General features: G+C 41.4%; 1 protein-coding gene across 2 annotated transcripts in view; it reads left to right on the top strand.

Annotated features, from left to right (window-relative positions):
- KLKB1 (kallikrein B1) overlaps nucleotides 1-17,889 on the top strand; it is a 35,667-nt gene that overhangs the window by 5,539 nt on the left and 12,239 nt on the right. For both annotated transcript variants that reach the window (XM_061583856.1, XM_061583855.1), the window contains exons 3-10: nucleotides 5,357-5,516; nucleotides 5,776-5,879; nucleotides 7,533-7,692; nucleotides 11,487-11,596; nucleotides 13,555-13,711; nucleotides 15,092-15,201; nucleotides 15,317-15,476; nucleotides 15,591-15,706. In XM_061583856.1, the coding sequence (XP_061439840.1) occupies nucleotides 5,357-5,516; nucleotides 5,776-5,879; nucleotides 7,533-7,692; nucleotides 11,487-11,596; nucleotides 13,555-13,711; nucleotides 15,092-15,201; nucleotides 15,317-15,476; nucleotides 15,591-15,706 (1,077 nt within the window). The remainder of the gene's footprint in view (nucleotides 1-5,356; nucleotides 5,517-5,775; nucleotides 5,880-7,532; nucleotides 7,693-11,486; nucleotides 11,597-13,554; nucleotides 13,712-15,091; nucleotides 15,202-15,316; nucleotides 15,477-15,590; nucleotides 15,707-17,889) is intronic.

Raw genomic sequence — 17,889 nt, 5'->3', positions numbered from 1 at the left:
TCGCACCTATTGTGTGCGTGCGATGTGCAGTGTGGAGGGGCAGGGCTTTTGGGCTTATTTAAGTCCAGCCGCCCCTCCTACCTTCCTCTTTGCCAGCGTGACGCCCACCCCGCCCTCCCTCTTTTATGGTGTGCCTAGGGGTTGCTTCGGGGCCGAGTAGGAATTTTTATCCTGCCCACCCTCGTTGGCGGGCAGGTTTTTTGCCTGCTCCACACCATGGGAGCGGGACGGAATTGGGTTAGGGGGCGTTGTGTTTAATAGGTGGTTTTGGCTTATTTGGCTAACTTGAGTGTATTTGACAGGTCAATGCCCTACCAGGCTATGCATCTTGCACTGGTGCGGGAAGGTGCGGGAAGGGAAATAGGTAAGGACAGCTAGGTGGCCCCCTTAGGCACCTTTGGAGGTGATTGGCGGTTCCAGAGGCCTGTCTGTCAGGGCTTTATGGCTCGAGGGCAGGATATGGGCTGCTTCTGGGGCCAACTTATCTCATCTACCCAAGGGTTATCTGGCCCTGGGTGGGGATGACGTGGGAAGGCCCCCCTACTCACCTACAAGGTGTGGCCAGGGTAAAGGGTAAGCAGATGGGCTTGCCCTTGCCCCAGCAGGGGCTGGTTGCCCAAGAGCTGTGTGGCAAGCTACTTGCTTATAGACAGTTCCCGCACCTAGGTTTCCCTCTGCAGGTCACTTTAAATTGGGTTTTGTTTGCTGTAATTTAATAAAGTGGCCCTTGTTCAACCCAAGCTGATGTCTCTGTGTCTTATTTCGCCCCTCGACTGCAATCACCTTTTGTACAGCTTTCATGGCTGGTCACCTGAAGGCAGTTTTTGTGTGTGTGTCTACTAGGGATGGGTGAGAATTTCAATTCAGTTCAAATTTCAAGCAGAATTTATCAAATTTGCAATTTCCAAAACAACATGAGAACCGGAATCCAGCCATCCTTCGTAATTCACATTTATTAGAATTTTGGGATGCAGTTTGCCAACTAAACAGTTTTTACAAACATGCATATATTAGAGGAAAGTGTGCATAAAAATGAATACATGAGTGAAAATAACATGCAAAAAGGCTTGAAATGATAAGAAATGGCTTGCAAAAATCTGCACCTTTGTCAAAACTGCCTACAAATGTGTTTATTGGGAGAAAATCGCACAAAAATGTTGGAGAATTTTCATGAGGTTTTTTTTTACAGATCGCAGTAGAAAAGTAGAGAACTGAATTTAACATTGGAAAAATGAGAAACTGAGAGATCTGAAACAGACAGATCTTTCCATCCATAGTGACTACTCTCATGGCACCTCTTTTTTTGCTGCCCATGGCAGCAATTTTGTGCTGGCACCCACAACATTTTTATCAAGATCTGAGTACTGGCACCTCATTTTTTACCAAAAAAGCATGGCTGGAAGTGATTGTTGCTTGACACAAATGAGTGGGGAAATGCCTTACAAGCCTGAAATAAAATATTATGTTTTAATAGCAAGAACTAGGAGGCATCCATAGTGTTTGCATATTATTAAGTGGAAAAGACTTCAGTGGGTGGCATCAATAACTTCTTGCTGTGAATTAGAACACCGTAGGTGGTTTTAGAGAAATCTGCAAGAGAGCAACAAAAGGGAAAGCTGAGCTGGGCTGTGCCTTTTTCAGTGTCTGCCTGAGTCAATGATTTACTTTCTGTGGCTTGCAAAACTCAATTACAAGAACATAGCAATCTGATGTTTTCACAATAGCTGCTCTGCTGATACATTAGGAAGACTATATGCGACCAATTGTTGTGTTCTCCAATTTTTTCAAAAAACTTGTCTTGAACAGGTTGAAACTTGGCATTATTGAACAGGCACAAATTGTGAGAGACTTCCCCTATTGCTTACTGCCATGCACTCTATGTGGGTCTTTTTTTTTTTTGCCATCCAATGAAGCTGAATGCTGGAAGATTCAGGACAGATAAAAGAAGTACTTCTTCACACAGCACATAGTCAAGCTATGGAACTTGCTCCCAGAGGAGACAGTGATGACCACCAACTTGGACTGCTTTAAAAGAGGATTCAACAAATTCATGGAGAATAGGGCTATCAGTGGTTACTAGCCATGATGGCTATGCTATGCCTCCACAGTCAGAGGCAGTATGCTTCTGAATACCAGTTGCTAGAAAATGCAGGGGTGGGGGAGTGCTCTTGTGCTCAAGTCCTGCTTGTGGGCTTCCCATAGACATCTGGTTGGCCACTGTGAGAGCAGGATACTGGACTAGATGGGCCACTGATTTGATCCAGCAGGCTCTACTTATGTTCTTAAGATGGTCTGGAAGCTGCAGTTGGTGCATAATGTGACTGCCTAGCTCTTGACAGGAGCAGCACAGATGGATCATGTCAGCCTGATCCTGAAGGTGCTGCACTGGCTACCAGTGAGCTTCTGAGCCCGATTCATGATTTTGCTTTTAGCATATAAAGCATCTTAGGACCAAAGTACCTGAAGGAGTACCTCCCCTTACCAATCATCTCATGTTTTATGATCAGCAGGAGAGGTCCTGCTAATTTCCTGCCTGTAACAGAGGCTAGGAGGGCAGTGACATGAGACAGGGCATGCTTGGTGGTGGCACTTCTCCTATGAAACTCCTTCCCAAGTGACATTTGGTCTGCCCCCACTCTAGAGATGTTTAAGAGGAAGCTTATTTTATTTACTTAGGCAATTTATAACCTGTGCTTCATTAAAATCAATTCCAGAGTAGGATGCAACATAATTATATGCAATTCATTACAAAACTAAACAATCTGAAGTATCAGCCCACCACCACAATAAATCAAATTTACATCATAGCACTGCAAGAGACTTTTGGAATATGAAGAAAATATTCTCTGGTTGAGGTTTTGTTAATATTATCACTACTGTTTTTATTATAGTTTTACTATGATTTTGTAATTTAAATTTTGTTGTTTTCTTTTGTTGTTAGCTGTCCTGGGCTCCAAATGGAAGGAGTGGTGGGATATGAACATTTTATATAAATAGCTAAATAAAATGTGACTGTTACATTATCATATGTCTTACAGTATTTGGGATAGAAGAGTTGTAGCTAGGGCTAAGGGAGAAATTCCATTCAGTTCAGATTTAAAGCTGAATTTATCAAATTTGCAATTCTGAAACAATATGGAAACTGAAACATAGCATTCCTTCAAAATTTGCACTTCTCCAAATTTTGCAATGCAGTTCTGCAACCAAACAATGTTTACAAAAATGCATAGATTAGGGGAAAGTTGGCATGAAAATGAATATATTAGTGAAAGTAACATACAAACATGCATTATATTAAGAGAAATTGCTTGCAAAAATGTGTACATTAGTTAAAAATGCATACAAATTTGTGTTTATTAGGAAAAGGTCACACCAAAATGCTGAAGAATTTTCATGAGGATTTTTTTAAAATAAATTGCTGCAGAAATGAGGAGAGCTGAATTTAAGACTGCAAAAATGATAAAGTGAAAGAACTAAAACTGACAGATCCTTTCATCCCTACCTGTAGCAGTTTGGACTGGGATGTGAACACAAGATCTCCAAGTTGGCATATTTGATAATGCACTGCCATGTTTGATGCTTGGAGTCAAGAAAGCACATGCACCTTAAGAGGTGTCAGGAAATAAAGGGATGTGGGGAAAGCATAGGTTTGCAAATGTGGATTCCACTTAGGGAATTTAACTGAGTGATGGACTTTCTCATGACGGTAGTAAACTGTGCCTGCACAAGGTGGATGAGAATCAGTACTGTCATCCCAAGATCTCTCGAGAGTCTCTTTAACCCTGTGGAGTACATGATACAGATTTAAGCAACTTTTCAAACATAGAAACTATTTGGAGGAGGCAGCATAAAAGCTGAGAAGGGTTAGTTGTACCATTAGGCAAATGGCTCCTCCAGATTGGTGTTCTATTGCGCATGTATTCTGCAACATGTTCTTGACACAATAGCAGTTCATTAGTGGTGGATTTATTCTTCGTTTGTGGTTCTGCTGTGCTTCCCCAATGCTACCACATTATTGCTGTCAGGAGAGGCTATAAAGCAACAAAAATGGGATAACTCCCTCAACACACACATTTTTATGGTATAAAAAGTAGAGGGATTTCAGCAGGAAGTTACAGGACATGCACTGACTTGGAAATGAACCAGTAGGACCACTCCAAACCTTTGCAGGCTTAAAGAGAGGGATTGTGGCCCTTATAGCATCATGGGCACAAATCATCATGACTGCATGATAAAAGGGATATTTGGAGCGACCCAAAATGAGGTGGCAACTGCAGATGCTGGGGGGGGGGTAGAGTGAGGGGAGGGCCAAGCTGTGTGTACTGCTAAGCTACTTCTGCCCTCAGTTGTGGTGGAGGATGCTGTTCTGTTGCTAGTGTTCAAATAAGATTCACCTGACAGTTCAGTAGGCTTTTATGCATGGAATAGAGGAGGGCACCATTTTTTGGTTCTGGTCTAAAAATGAAAACTGTCTTGGGCTGGTCCTGAAGCTGAGCAATCTTTTTTTTTTTTTTGAGATTTATTAAAAATCACAGATGATGAGGTGGAGCAAAGAGCTCCCATCCTCCCCATCCCATAATATACTTCTCTACTCAAGCCAACTCTGACTGTCTATAAGGGTGTGTCTATGTTTTCAGATATAAAAACCCAGGAAGGTACACTTAGGAAATGTAGCTTAGTAAAGAAGTTAAGGATATCTAACAAATATTTTTTTAGCTCCCTGTGTTCTTTGGAGGAACCTGTGACAGTAGAATCAGTTTAAATCAAATTATCTTTTTTAGTAGGGTGGTTAGGACCTGGTCCTTATTAACATATTGCTGGATAAGCATTTTATGGATTTTGTATGGTCATTTTTTTATTTTTGTGTATTTTATTTTATTTTATCAACCTGCTTTGAGACATTTTATTGTATAAAGCAACTGATAAACGTGATGATGATGATAATAATAATATGAAAGGGGTTAATTTGACCAAAAGAATTTGAAGCATAGTGGGTTGATGGATGCTGGAGGATTTCATTCATTTCACATTTTGATGCTGACAAAACCAATTTGCACTTCCTGAACCACTGCACAGAACAAATACCACAACAATCAGTTGGATATTGATGTTCTCCAAATTTTGCTGCATGAATACCTGCTCAGGAAATGCAAAAAAAGTGTGAAAAAAGTAAAACACATTTAAAATGTGTAAAATGCAATGAAAATATGGCAAAAACAGAGACTAGAATGAGAAAAGCTTCTAGTAACAGCTGAAGGTCTTAACACCAGTGACGCCCCCCCCGCCAGTCTACTCCTGCTTTGGAAAACAAACAGACTACGATTGTGGACTAACATTTTGCATTATCCTGTCTCAGAATGTGTGCGTGAAATCTACGAAAACACGTATTTCCAAGGAGGAGATGTCTCTATGGTTTATACACCAAATGAAGACTACTGCCAAATAATGTGCACGTATCACCCAAGGTGTTTAGTATTTTCCTACATGCCAGGAGACTGGCTGAAAAATACTTCAAGGTAATGCTCAGATCACAGCATATTTAATTTTTCATTCATTCATTCATTTATGCCTGTAGTGGCATCAATATACAAGGAAGTAACATCCTCAAACAAGATAGGTATCTCCTTTCCTGAGCAGCATACAATTAAATTTCAACAAACGGGATAATTATCAGAGAGGAAGTTTGTTTTTGTGGGTGTGGGATTCTTTCTTTCTTGTGTAATCTAGAAATGCATGCTATGTGAATAATGTATTTTCCCCTTTCCTTAATATCAGGTTTGCATGCTTTCTGAAAGACATTGATACTCAAGAGTTGCCAAAGATATCTGTGAGAGGAGTAATCTCTGGACACTCCCAGAAACAATGCCCTCGCGTATCTGGTAAGGTCTGATGATTCAGAGGCCCTGCAAAATAGTCAAAGGAACATAGGAAGCTGTCTTATACTGAGACAGGCCATTGGTCCATATAGTTTGCTATTGTCTGCATCAGCAGTGGTTAACATTTAGCCTGCAGGCCTGTTTTGGCCCACTTGGCCTCCTCATTAGCCTGTGAGGTCATTTTGGCCAAGGTTTGTCCACCTGCCCTACATTGAACATCATGATGTTTGGTGCAGGGCAGGTAAAGATGGGGCTTGAATGAAAGGGAGTTTCAGAGGTGCCTGCAAAGTCCTATGCACTGGGTTTTGCAAACACCAACCATCATCCAATCTTTGGGGCTTGCCAAGTGCTGTGTGCAGGGCTCTGCCACCACCAGCAATGAGCTGCCTGGGATTGCAAAGTACTGCGCCTTTGCCTGCATAGTTTGACTCTAAACCATGTGAGGAAAAACAGGCTATATAACAACGTGACAGTGAGTAATGGGAAGATGGGGCTGCCCACCTATCAACCTTGGCCTGGTGGGGCGGGATAAGGGTCTGGTCTGCTGGCTGGATCCAGTTCCCCAACCCTGCCTGTCTACACCAAGGAGTGGAGATTCTGTGGCTTTCCAGATATTGTTAGACTCTAGCTCCCATGAGACTCAGCTAGGCATGGACAATGATCAGGGATGATGGGAGGTGTAGTCTAACATCTGGAGAGCCACAGATTCCCTCTACACTGATTGCCAATATTTCCATATGTTTTTCCGACCCAAGTATTAACCAGGCCTTTATCTAAGATCTGACAGGTTGGGCTGCATTCAAGGTATATTTGTTAAAATAGCATTCTTATCTGTCATCCAGTTTTTTTATGTAAATAAATTAGTTGATTAGTCATATGATCTTGAGTTGATTAATCTGTTCATAGATTTAAATTACATATGAGTAAAAGTGATAGTTTTGAAGCAAAGGCATTGTTTATAGATGATGCACATACCTTCTTAGAAGAAGCATTCTCTGCTGTGCAAGGGAGAAGGAAGGAGTTGAGAATTTTAAGATGGGATTAGCCATCTGTAGTTTTTATAAGTTCTTATACCCCTGATTAATTGGGGGCACTTTTTCAGTTGTTACAAATATTTTTCACTGATCAATCATACTGTTTAATTTGATTAAAGGTTTGCTGCACATATTCTTGCTGGTTTAGGATTATTTTGCAAAGTACTGTTTTGCAGGAACTGACATAGTTGACAAAGATCCTTTAGTAGTGTCTAGCAACACCAAAGGCATTAAAGATCTGTGAACAGATGATAAAGATGATCAATGTGCCAGGCCTGAGCATGATCAGGCCTGAGACCCAGGAGGGATTGGCTGTCAGCTCAAGGGCCTGACCACCAAACTGATGAGTTGCCTCTGTGGCCTGGTCTTTATAGGAACTGATGCATTGGGCTTGTCTCTTGGGATCAGTTGACTGATACTGGAACCAAGATGGTGCCCTTGAATTCCAGACCTTGGCCTACCAGGCTTCCAGTTGGAGCAGAGCGCTGGGGGTACAGGAGGCAAGGTACCGGAGCCCGACTGCTGGGAGTCCTAGTTTAAGATGTCTCTGGATGCCCTACAATTGGCTTCCATCCACATATTCAGACTGCTGTTTTCTTTTTCTTTTCTTTTTCTTTTCCAGCTTGCAGCAAGAAAGTCTATGAAGGGTTGGACATGAAAGGAGAAAATTACAATATCACCACTGCAGAGAGTTATCACCACTGCCAAAAAAGATGCACCAATGACAATCACTGTCAGTTTTTCACATACACCACAGCTTCATTTCATAGTGCACATTTACGGTTAGCAATGTCAAGGCATTTTCTGCTTGGACCAGATAGACACCAAGGGACTTCTTAATGCTGAGGATCACCTTTAACAAACAGTTGCCAATGTTTTCCTGTATATGGCAAGTGGGACTGGGATGGCCTGCTCTTATGCCTTTGCTATTTAACAGTGACACTGGGTCTTTGTTCCAGGATCAATAAACTGACTGTAGAATTCAGGCCCCATCTGCACTATACATTTAAAGCGCCATTATGCTACTTGAAACACTCATGGTTTCCCTTAAAGAATCATGGGAACCGTAGTTTTGTTAAAGATGCTGAGAACTGTTAAAAGACCCCTATTCCCCTCACAGACTTGCAATTTCCAGAGTGGTTTAACGATCAATCCTTTCCAGGGAACTCTGAGAATTGTAGCTCCGTGCGGGGAATAGGGGTCTCCTAGCAACTCTCTACACCCTTAGCAAACTACAGGTCCCAGGATTCTTTTGGGGAAGTCATGACTGTGTAAAGGGTATGATACTGCTTTAAATGTACAGTGGAGATGGGACCTACATGTAACAGATTGTTGCTGATACAATTTGTATGGCACAACTATGCCCTTACGAACAGGGGTGAGGAACCTCAGGCCCAGGGGTTGAAAGCCACCCTTCAGGCCCCTCTAGCCAGCCCTCGGGAGTCAACCTATGCCATGCCCCATCCCAAGCCACACCATTCACTGGCCACACCTTCCTTGAGTGCTTTTGCCCAGCTGGAATGTGTCCTTGAGCTGTGATCGTGCCTCTCACTTCCTCAATGGAGAGAGAGATGTATTTGTGTATAGAAAACCCTCTGAATTTTAGGTGACTAGAAAGTAGCCTTCTCAGAAATTTCATTGTAAAAAAGGAACTAGTTTCAGTAAAAGTTGGTACTTGTATAAAATGAACTTGTTTAGTCCAGATTCATCCAAATGAACTTTTTTTAGTTCATAAACAGTTCATCCTTTGCATTTTTGTTTAGCATTCATAATGTTACAAGCAGCTGTGCTGAAGTAAAGGTTCCAAAAGTAAATCGGGGGCCACACATAACCAATAAGATATCTGACAGACAGAATGTCTGCAGGTGAAGCTTTCCCCATAATTGTATTTCCATATTGAAAAAGGCTTACCTTGTTTAATTTCTGCCTGCCACATAGTTGTTAAAGGCACAAGGCATCATCCACATTGTTCCCATACCTGTACTTCTTGCTGTAAGCTGCTCCTATTAGAAGAGAGCAAATCTCTTCAACAGGAAAGATACAGGAAATGCCTCACATTCCTTCCTTTTGGTTAGGGATGGGTAAGAATTTCACTAAAATTGAATTTGGCACCAGACTCCCCTATAGTTCGCACAGTCACTATCTTTGCAGACTAATCCTGAGTGCTGTGAACTTCCATGGCATTTGCTTACACTGGATTTTTTTTTAAAAATGCATAAAATATAATACTATTATCATTTTATTCTCTGTGCTGTGTTGCTGTGCTAACCTGAAACTGACCAGCATGAGTCTTTGCTAAGGTTAAACTCATCAGCATGCCTCTTTGCTTTGCTAACATGAAACTGACAAGATGATCTCTTGCTTGTTCCCAAGGCTGGATGGTGGCAGAGGGGGGATCCAATATGATTTGGGGGCAGCAGGAGGAGGAGGAGGAGGAGGAGGTGAGGGCATTGGGTGGATAGGGATGGAGAGAGAAAGCCACTTTCCTTTCCAATAGCAAAACATTGTTAGAAATAACGATTACAATATTGTTATTTTTTGGGGAGGAAAAAACAAATTGGTAAAAGCAAAGGATAGCAGAGAAATAATAAAAACAGACTATAACCACCTGCTAGTTGGCAGAATGCGATCTGAACTGGCACCACCAAGTGGATCCCATCCCTCCCTTGGCTTGCTTAGCAACAATGATTAATGTCTGAACCAGGGATCATGGTTTCTTGTTCCCTAACAAGTCATGATCGCTGGCCTATCCGAACCTATGGTTTGTTTGCTTGTTATGTGGGAGCAACAAACCAGGATATCAGGTTCAAATGTAATCAAAAGCCAAGGCTTCCTGATATCCCAGTTGCACCAGTGGAGTGTACTATTTAATCGAGATAAACCACAATGAGCCAGAAAATCTGACATTATAACACAGCCCCCGGAAAGAGTTTCAATCAAAGGAAGTTTTTAAAGACAGTTTTCACATTTCTGCATTTTGAGGTTAGATATTTGCAAGAAATCCCATTATGCTGGGCATGTAGAGATTATGTAAATTAGTTATGGTTTCTGCATCATGGTATATGCTCTCAGGCTGCAATCCTATACCTGCTTACCTGGGAGTAAGCCCCACTGAACTCATTGGGACCTACTTCTGAGTAGACATGCTTAGGATTGTACTGGTGGTAGCATTAGCTATGGGCATTCGTACCCAAGTCTATTCCTATTGCGCTAGACAGTGGTACTTTGCCTTGTCATAAAATGGTATGAAATTGCCCACAGTAGCACAAGTTGGATTTATCTATCCAGGAGAGTCAGTTTGAGTATTCTCTGTTGTGGATTTCAATGTGCTGATGATCCAGTGCTTCAGGAGTCAAATATATATTGCCAACAGTGCAATAGCATTACTCATTCATCTTATTAAAATGCAAAAATCTTGCCCTAAATCAAGTTTACAAGATACTTCAAACAGAATGGCAAATCTTTGTGCTTTATCGCCTCCATCTTTATATCTGGTAAATGAATTCTCATATACTTATAGAGATCATTATTGATCTCTATAATAATAATAATAATAATAATACTGCTCCTACTTGAAGGAAGGGCAGGATATAAATCAAATAATAATAATAATAATAATAAAATAATAAAATAATAATAACTACTACTACTACTACTTCTTTCCTTTGAAACAATGAGTTTTCTGCTGGTATAATTTGAAATATATACATCAACATTCTACTGTTGTCGTTCTTCAAACACAATGTATATGATCATTACATCATTAGTCACCTCACATATAAAAATATTTTATAGCAGCATTATTCCAATTAAGTCCACAAAGACAGTAATATCTGTCTGCCTTAGAGGACTGTCACTACAGTTAATTGGAGGATGCTTGTGAAATGCTATTCTAATAAGAATTAAGATCCAGAAGCATACTGGCAACTGTTGCACCTGCTTGCTTTCTACTCTCCTCATTTCAGGGGAAGGGTCAGGTTCTGGATCGTTTCTTTTAGTAAAGCTTTTAAGCAAACAAGATATATAACTACCTGGGTTTTACTTCTCTAATGCTGTAAAGCAGGGGTGGGTAACCTCAGGCTTGGAGGCCAAGTGTACCCTTCCAGGCCTCTCAGTCTCTATCTAGGCCTAGGGACTCTCCCCAAGCCATGCCCCTCTGCTCAGGCCTTGCCCCCACACGCCCTGCTCCACATTCTCCTGGAGTGCTTTTGCTTGGCTAGACTATGTCCTTGAACTATGATAATGCCTCTTGTTTGCCTGGACTGAGTGTGGAAAGGGGTGTGCGTGTGCGTAGAAACATCTGACTTTTGTGTGCCTGGAATGTAGCTTATTGTGCGAAGGTACAAGAGTCGCATCCATTGCTTCAAGTACCTTTGTCTCTGGCCCTACCCGCCACTGTCATGCACCCCCTGGAAGGTTGCATGATCCTTAAGCTGAAAAAGAATCCTCACCCCTGGGAGAGAGGAAGGCAGCAAATTTGGAAAATAATCACTCAGAAGCTGGGTAGTTTTCATTTTCTTTGGTGGGATTCTTATTTCATGCCAACAGTTTAAATCTCCCCTTCTTTCTTATTCAGCAAGAAATGCTACTTGAAATATAGCGCCACAGGAACGCCAACCCAGATAAGGCAGCTTAAGAACGTTATAGCAGGATTTTCATTAAAGTCCTGTCAAGTTGCTGAAACAGGTAAATAAATATTTATATCTATTTATAGAAAATAGGGAGGAGAGTATATTGTATTTTGATACAATGTCATGTGTATAAATATATCTCATGCAGCAGCCATCTCCAACTCAGTGCCCTTCCAATGTTTTGGACTCCAACTCCCATCAGCCCCAGCTAGTGCAGCCAATGGTTAGGGATGATGGGAGCTGTAGTCCAACAACATCTGGAGGGCACCAAGTTAAAGAAGCCTGCCATACAGGATGCAGCCCAAAATGCTGTGGGGCTCTGACATGCACAAGACGATGGTATGGATATAAATGTGAAGAAGAATTGTTATTGTAAAGGTGTTCAATCACTTTTATAGCTTATTTGACTTCATGAGTTGGGTATTGAGGGCACCTCATTGCGATGGTTCCATTCCTATTTGGATGGATGGCTCCAGAAGGTGGTTCTCGGGGAGCACTGCTTGGCTCCATAGGTTCTCTAGTATAGGGTCCCACAGGGGTTGGTTCTCTCCCCTATGCTGTTTAACAGATACATGAAACCACTGAGTGGTGTCATATGGAGTTTTGGAGTGCATTGTCATCAGTATGCTCCTTTTCATCTTCTGCAGGTGAGGCAGTGGATGTGCTGAATCAGTGCTTGGTTGTTGTAATGGACTGGATGAGGGCCAATACACTGAAGCTTAATCTAGACAAGCCTGAGATGCTGTTGGTGGGTGGTTCCTCTGACTGGCTGAGTGGTGTGTAGCCTCCTCTAAATGGGTCACACTCCCTCTGAAGGAGTGGGTTCAAAGTTTGAGGGTTCTCCTGGATCCATTGCTATCACTTAAAGCACAGGTGGCCTCAGTAGTGTGGAGTGCCTTCCATCAGCTTAGGCTGGTGGCCCAACTGTGACTCAATCTGGACAGGGATAACCTGGGTACAGTAATCTGTACATTGGTAAACTCAAGGTTGGATTATTGCAATGTGCTTTATGTGGGGCTGCCTTTTAAAAAGGGTTGGAAGCTTCAATAAATACAGAATGCGGCTGCTTGATTGTTGATGGGTTCAAGGCAAACGGATCATATAACACCAATTCTGTTCCAGTTACACTGGCTACCTGTGTGCTTCCAAGCCTAATTCAAAGTGCTGGTTTTGACCAATAAAGCTCTTTATAGCTCAGGACCTCAATATCTTCTGGTATGCCTCTCCTGATATGAATTTACACAGACCCTTAGATTTTCTTCTGGGGCCCTTCCCCAGTTCCCCCCTCTGAGGGAGGCTCAGAGGGTAGTAACAAGGGAGGGGGCCTTTTCAGTTGTGGCTCCCCATTTGTGGAATATGCTTCCCAGTGAGGCCTGCCTGGCACCTACATTGATATCTTTTCAGCATCAGGTAAAGACTTATCTTTTCCCCCAGGCATTTGATAGACTAAGGCTGCAATCCAATACCCACTTACCTGGGGGAAAGTCCCATGGAACCCAATGGAGCTTACTTCTGAGTAGACATGTATTGGATTACAGCTGAAGATGATGTCTGTATTAGTGTGCTGCCAAAGCTTTCTGTGGCTATATGGGGATGGTGGTTGTTTTATGGTATGATATATTTATTTTGGTTTTTAACAATGTTGTAAGTTGCTTTGAGACCTTTGGGTAACAAGCCATGATTAAATCTAACAACAACGACAGTTTATAAATCTCATAATATTTTCTTAGCTTATTCTCACAAATGTCTTGTGAGGAGGCAATGCTGAAAGGTAGTGCCCTGCACAAGCTGCTGAATGAGCTTCATCAGTGAGTTGAGAATATGGATTTAGGGAGAAATTGGCCATATAGTGTAACATTCTGAAGAAATAAGCATTTTCCAGACAATACATATCTTCTGAATAATTTGGCTCCACAGCTCACAGGCCAAGCTGGCACTATATGTATGTTTATTTCTTGACAATCTGATGACTGGATGGACTACTTTGACTGTAAAAAATAATTTTCTATGCAGACTGTCGATTGGACATTTTTCAACATGCATTTTCTGGAATTGCTGTTGGAAGGGTTTTGACACCTGATGCCTATGTATGTAGAACAACTTGCACTTACCACCCAACCTGCTTATTTTTTACCTTTTATAGTAGTGATGGAAATGTAAAAAACCCAAGGTGAGTATGATCACCCAGTACTTGAAGACATCATGCTTTCTAATAACATGTTTAAAACGATAATCATCTCTTTGAAATATATCTTCACTCTTTTTGCATGAGTCAATGAACATCTGGTGTGTGTGTGTGTGCGTGCGCGCATGTGTGCGTGTAGAGCAGCCTGCTGCCTGTTTCTCCATCCGCCTGATTTCAGTTCAACTTAGTTGTAGGGCTAGCATTGCACAGACAATTAGCTTGCAAAGTTTTGTGGATCTCCACTTGAGATATATGTCAATGCAGTCTAAGTTCGTGATGAACATTTATTTATTTGAAGGATTTTTGCTCTGCTTGTAGCCAAAAAGTGAAGTACAACAGTGGAGGCTGGTCCATTATGGCAAATGGGGCACTGCCCCACTAACCTCAGTCTATCCTCGGCTAGCCCCCATTTGCCTGCCTTACATCCTACCATTCCAGGGGGTGGCACTGCCTGTCAGTTTCCTCCTCCTTAGTGTTGCCCCTTCAGCTGGGAAGAGGCGGGTGACAGAATGAGAATTAGTTGGTTCCACCTATCATTGTCTCTGGCTCCACCCACTGTTTGGACTCCCTGCCTTCCACCCTACCAATCACAATGGGTACCAACCACCACTGGCTTACAGAGAGCAACAGTAAGACAGCCCCTGCCCTCGAGCTTGCAGTCTAAAAGACAGAGCACAAAAGAAAAGGGGCTTTGGAGGGAAGAAGACAAAAGGAAACTCAGGCACTGGTTCTTACAAAATTCTTAGAAGGACCAGCTGTAATGGAAACAATGAAAGGACAGCAAGAAACAAAAGTCCCTGGTCTCTCGGCTGAAACGTTTCTCCTTTGTGGTAGCCTGATGGAACGGCCATTGATGTTGCAGATGGCACAGGAGGAAATTACAGGAGTACGTCTTTGCAGGTGCCAATTAGGAGGATTGCCCCTGATGAAGGAATTTCTTGTTTCTGAAATACATTGGGCAATAATACAATATTTTGGGCACTTTGAGAAGTTTTTCTCTCTGATTTATATTATGTTCAGTTCTTTGTCCCTTTTTCTGATGTTGCTTTTACACACCCAGCATCCCATTTAAACCAAACCAGCATTGGGGAGGAACCAAGGCTATCTGATACCACACTGTACTATGAGACAGGACCATTCAGCCACCCTCAAATGAGATTTGACATACCAGGAACTGTTCTATTATACTGGGTGTATGAGTGAGGATGGAAAGGGTAGATAAGAGGAGGGACCATAGGGCATGACTCGTTCTTAATTCTCCAAATCATGGTTTGTAGGATCAGATAATATGATGTCGGTGTGCATCTAAAGAGGCCCAGAAAGACTGTCAGTATGTGATCAATATTATGTTGTGTTTTTCTTTAGATTTACCTGTCTAATGATGACATCAAGAAGTGGAATACCAGATCGTTTTGCAGAAGGACAAAAAGTTATGTCAGGCTTCAGTCTCCTAAACTGCAGGAGTTCTACGCCAGGTAATATATAAGTTATACTTATATAAAAAAAGAATATTATAATTGATCAGTTTCTTGTCCTTTTCATGATGATGTACTGGTATTTTTTTTACAATGCTCACAAACAAAATTGCAGCCTGTCCTTCTCAGACTTACCCCGATTTAAACTTTCTGGGGATGGAAGTGAATGCAGAATACGTCAGTGGTCACGAGCCATGTCAGCAGCTTTGCACGGACACAGTCCGCTGCCAGTTTTTTACTTACGATCCTCACCCAACATTGTGCAACCAAGAAGGGTAAGTTTCTTTTTAAAAAAAATAAAAAACTGATAGTATTAACATTTACCAATAAATTTTGTTTACTATGCAATCTTTTCAAAGTGATTCCATCTTTATTTCTTTTCTCTACAGGAAATGTAAATGCTATTTAAGGATATCTGCCGATGGGTCCCCAAATAAAATTGTGCGTGAGAATGGAAAGGTTTCTGGCTATTCTTCAAGACTATGTCAAGTTAAAGACCACCCCGGTGAGTAAAGTTGACAGGATGCAGTTCACTCATCTGCTTGTGGGCTTTGTAAAGCATCTGGCTGCCCGTTGTTGGGATGCAGATGCTAGGCTAGTTAGCTGGAGTGGACTGCAGGGCAGCACTGTGCCCCTGCCATCCTGACAATGGCTTTGATGCTGTTTCCAACATGGTTTGGGGCCAAGTCATGGTGGCGATGAAGTCTACACTGTTCAGGTGCACCGGTAGAACCAATCTGACACTTTTGCCAGTGTGTCTATGCAGCCGTAAACTTGCTGCCACCTTGCTCCGCCTCCACACCATCCTGGTAAGGTTTGGCAACACCACTGCTGGGAGGGCGGCAGCAAAGCACTGCTGCACCATGCTGGCCACTCCTGTTAGGAAGGTCTTTGGTGGTGTGTTCCATCAGGCCTGTTAGAATGTGCTTCATTTTACTGACAACTTGATTATTTTGTACTACAGAATCTCAGTTGAAATTCTTTCTTTCTTTCTTTCTTTCTTTCTTTCTTTCTTTCTTTCTTTCTTTCTTTCTTTCTTTCTTTCTTTCTTTCTTTCTTTCTTTCTTTCTTTCTTTCTTTCTTTCTTTCTTTCTTTTGTCCAGACACCTTGTTTAGTTATTGGATAAATAAATTTGCTCCCAAAAACCCACCTTGGAATTCTCTTCTCCATTTTTAAAATGGAATATTCTCTGGATATTCCTTGGATGCTTTAATATTTGCTGAATATTCATTGAAATTTGATATCTCTTTCTCATCTTACAGTATTTGAAATGTCCATAATTGATGGTATTTGCAAGCTAACATGCAATAATAGTTGACAAGGGTTGTCATGCTGTAATTGATGGGTGGCATGCAATGGTTTGTTATACAACCAAATTTGACAGCTGAGCAGCTTATGAGATGTCATATTTGATAGATGCTAAAAAAATCAGACTTGTTCACAAGTCTATACCACTAGGAGTTTTGAGATAAATATTCAGATTCAAGTTGTATGGCAGCAATGGGAAAATCAGCTAAATTCAAATATTTGTTTTAATTCTGCTTCTAAGTAAGCTGCCTTATAACTGGAGATGTCAGAGATTAGATGTGGGACCTTCTGCATGCAGACCATATGTTCTACCAATCAGCTATGGTCCCTGCTTCTCACAGTGAATCTGTGTCTTTCAAATGCACTGTGAGGCACAGCGACCATAGCTGATTGTCAAGAGACAATCTACTTCTGGTATTTCCACTTCCAATCCCGCTGTAAGCAAGTATATATATTATACAGCAATATAGAATAACTTACTACTATCTATGTAGACTGTGTTCAGTTCAGTAACAAAAATTATATATAACCTAGAATTTAACAATCTTGATATTGCTTTCGTTTTGTAAAGCAAGTGTCTCTCTGTTTTATGAACCAGATTCTAGCTGTTCAAAATGTAATTCACGTCCCTGAACTTTCTGAGGTAGTTCTGCACAAACATTTCTGTACAAACATTTATGTGGTGGTTCTATCTTGCTATCAAGCGTCTGTTTGCTGGTCCATGTTTACTTTTCTTCTTAAAAAGTATTGCACCGAACATGCCTCTTATGGCTTAATTTGTGTTTGGAGCTGGGAATGGATGAATCTGTCAGTTTTAGTTGCTTGCAGAATCTCAGGTTTCCTGTTTTAAATTCAGGTCTCCTCATTTCCACAGCAGTTTGTGATTTTTTAAAAAGAATCCTCATGAAAATTCATTAGCATTTAGGTATGAATTTCTCCTAGTATACACATTCTTTTATATGTGGTTTTGACTTTCCCCCCAATATAATGCACTTTTATATATTATTTTCACTATGTACATTTTATGTACACTTTCCTCTACTATATATATTTTTGTACACAATATTTGGTTGGGGAATTGTAGTGCAACATTTGGAGAACTGCAGATTTCTATCTACCTATCTATCTTTTGGCTCACATATTTGTTTGAGAAGTGTGAATTAGTTTTTCCTCAAAATGTGAACAGAATGGGATTTCTTCTCTATCCCTAGTTGGAGCTCAGGGCTCAGCCCCAAAACTTGTTTTGAATGTCAGGGTAATAATCAAGACGGTAATGCCTTTGAGAATGCTCAGTGTGCATTTCCCAGCACTTCTATGTAACTGCACCTGGGCTTTACACATCTGTTTTAGAGAAACATAGTGGTAGACGTGCCTCCTAG

The sequence above is a fragment of the Rhineura floridana genome, chromosome 9 (genome assembly GCF_030035675.1).
Source record: "Rhineura floridana isolate rRhiFlo1 chromosome 9, rRhiFlo1.hap2, whole genome shotgun sequence".
NCBI lineage: Eukaryota > Metazoa > Chordata > Lepidosauria > Squamata > Rhineuridae > Rhineura > Rhineura floridana.
This window is presented reverse-complemented; position numbering and strand designations above follow the sequence as displayed.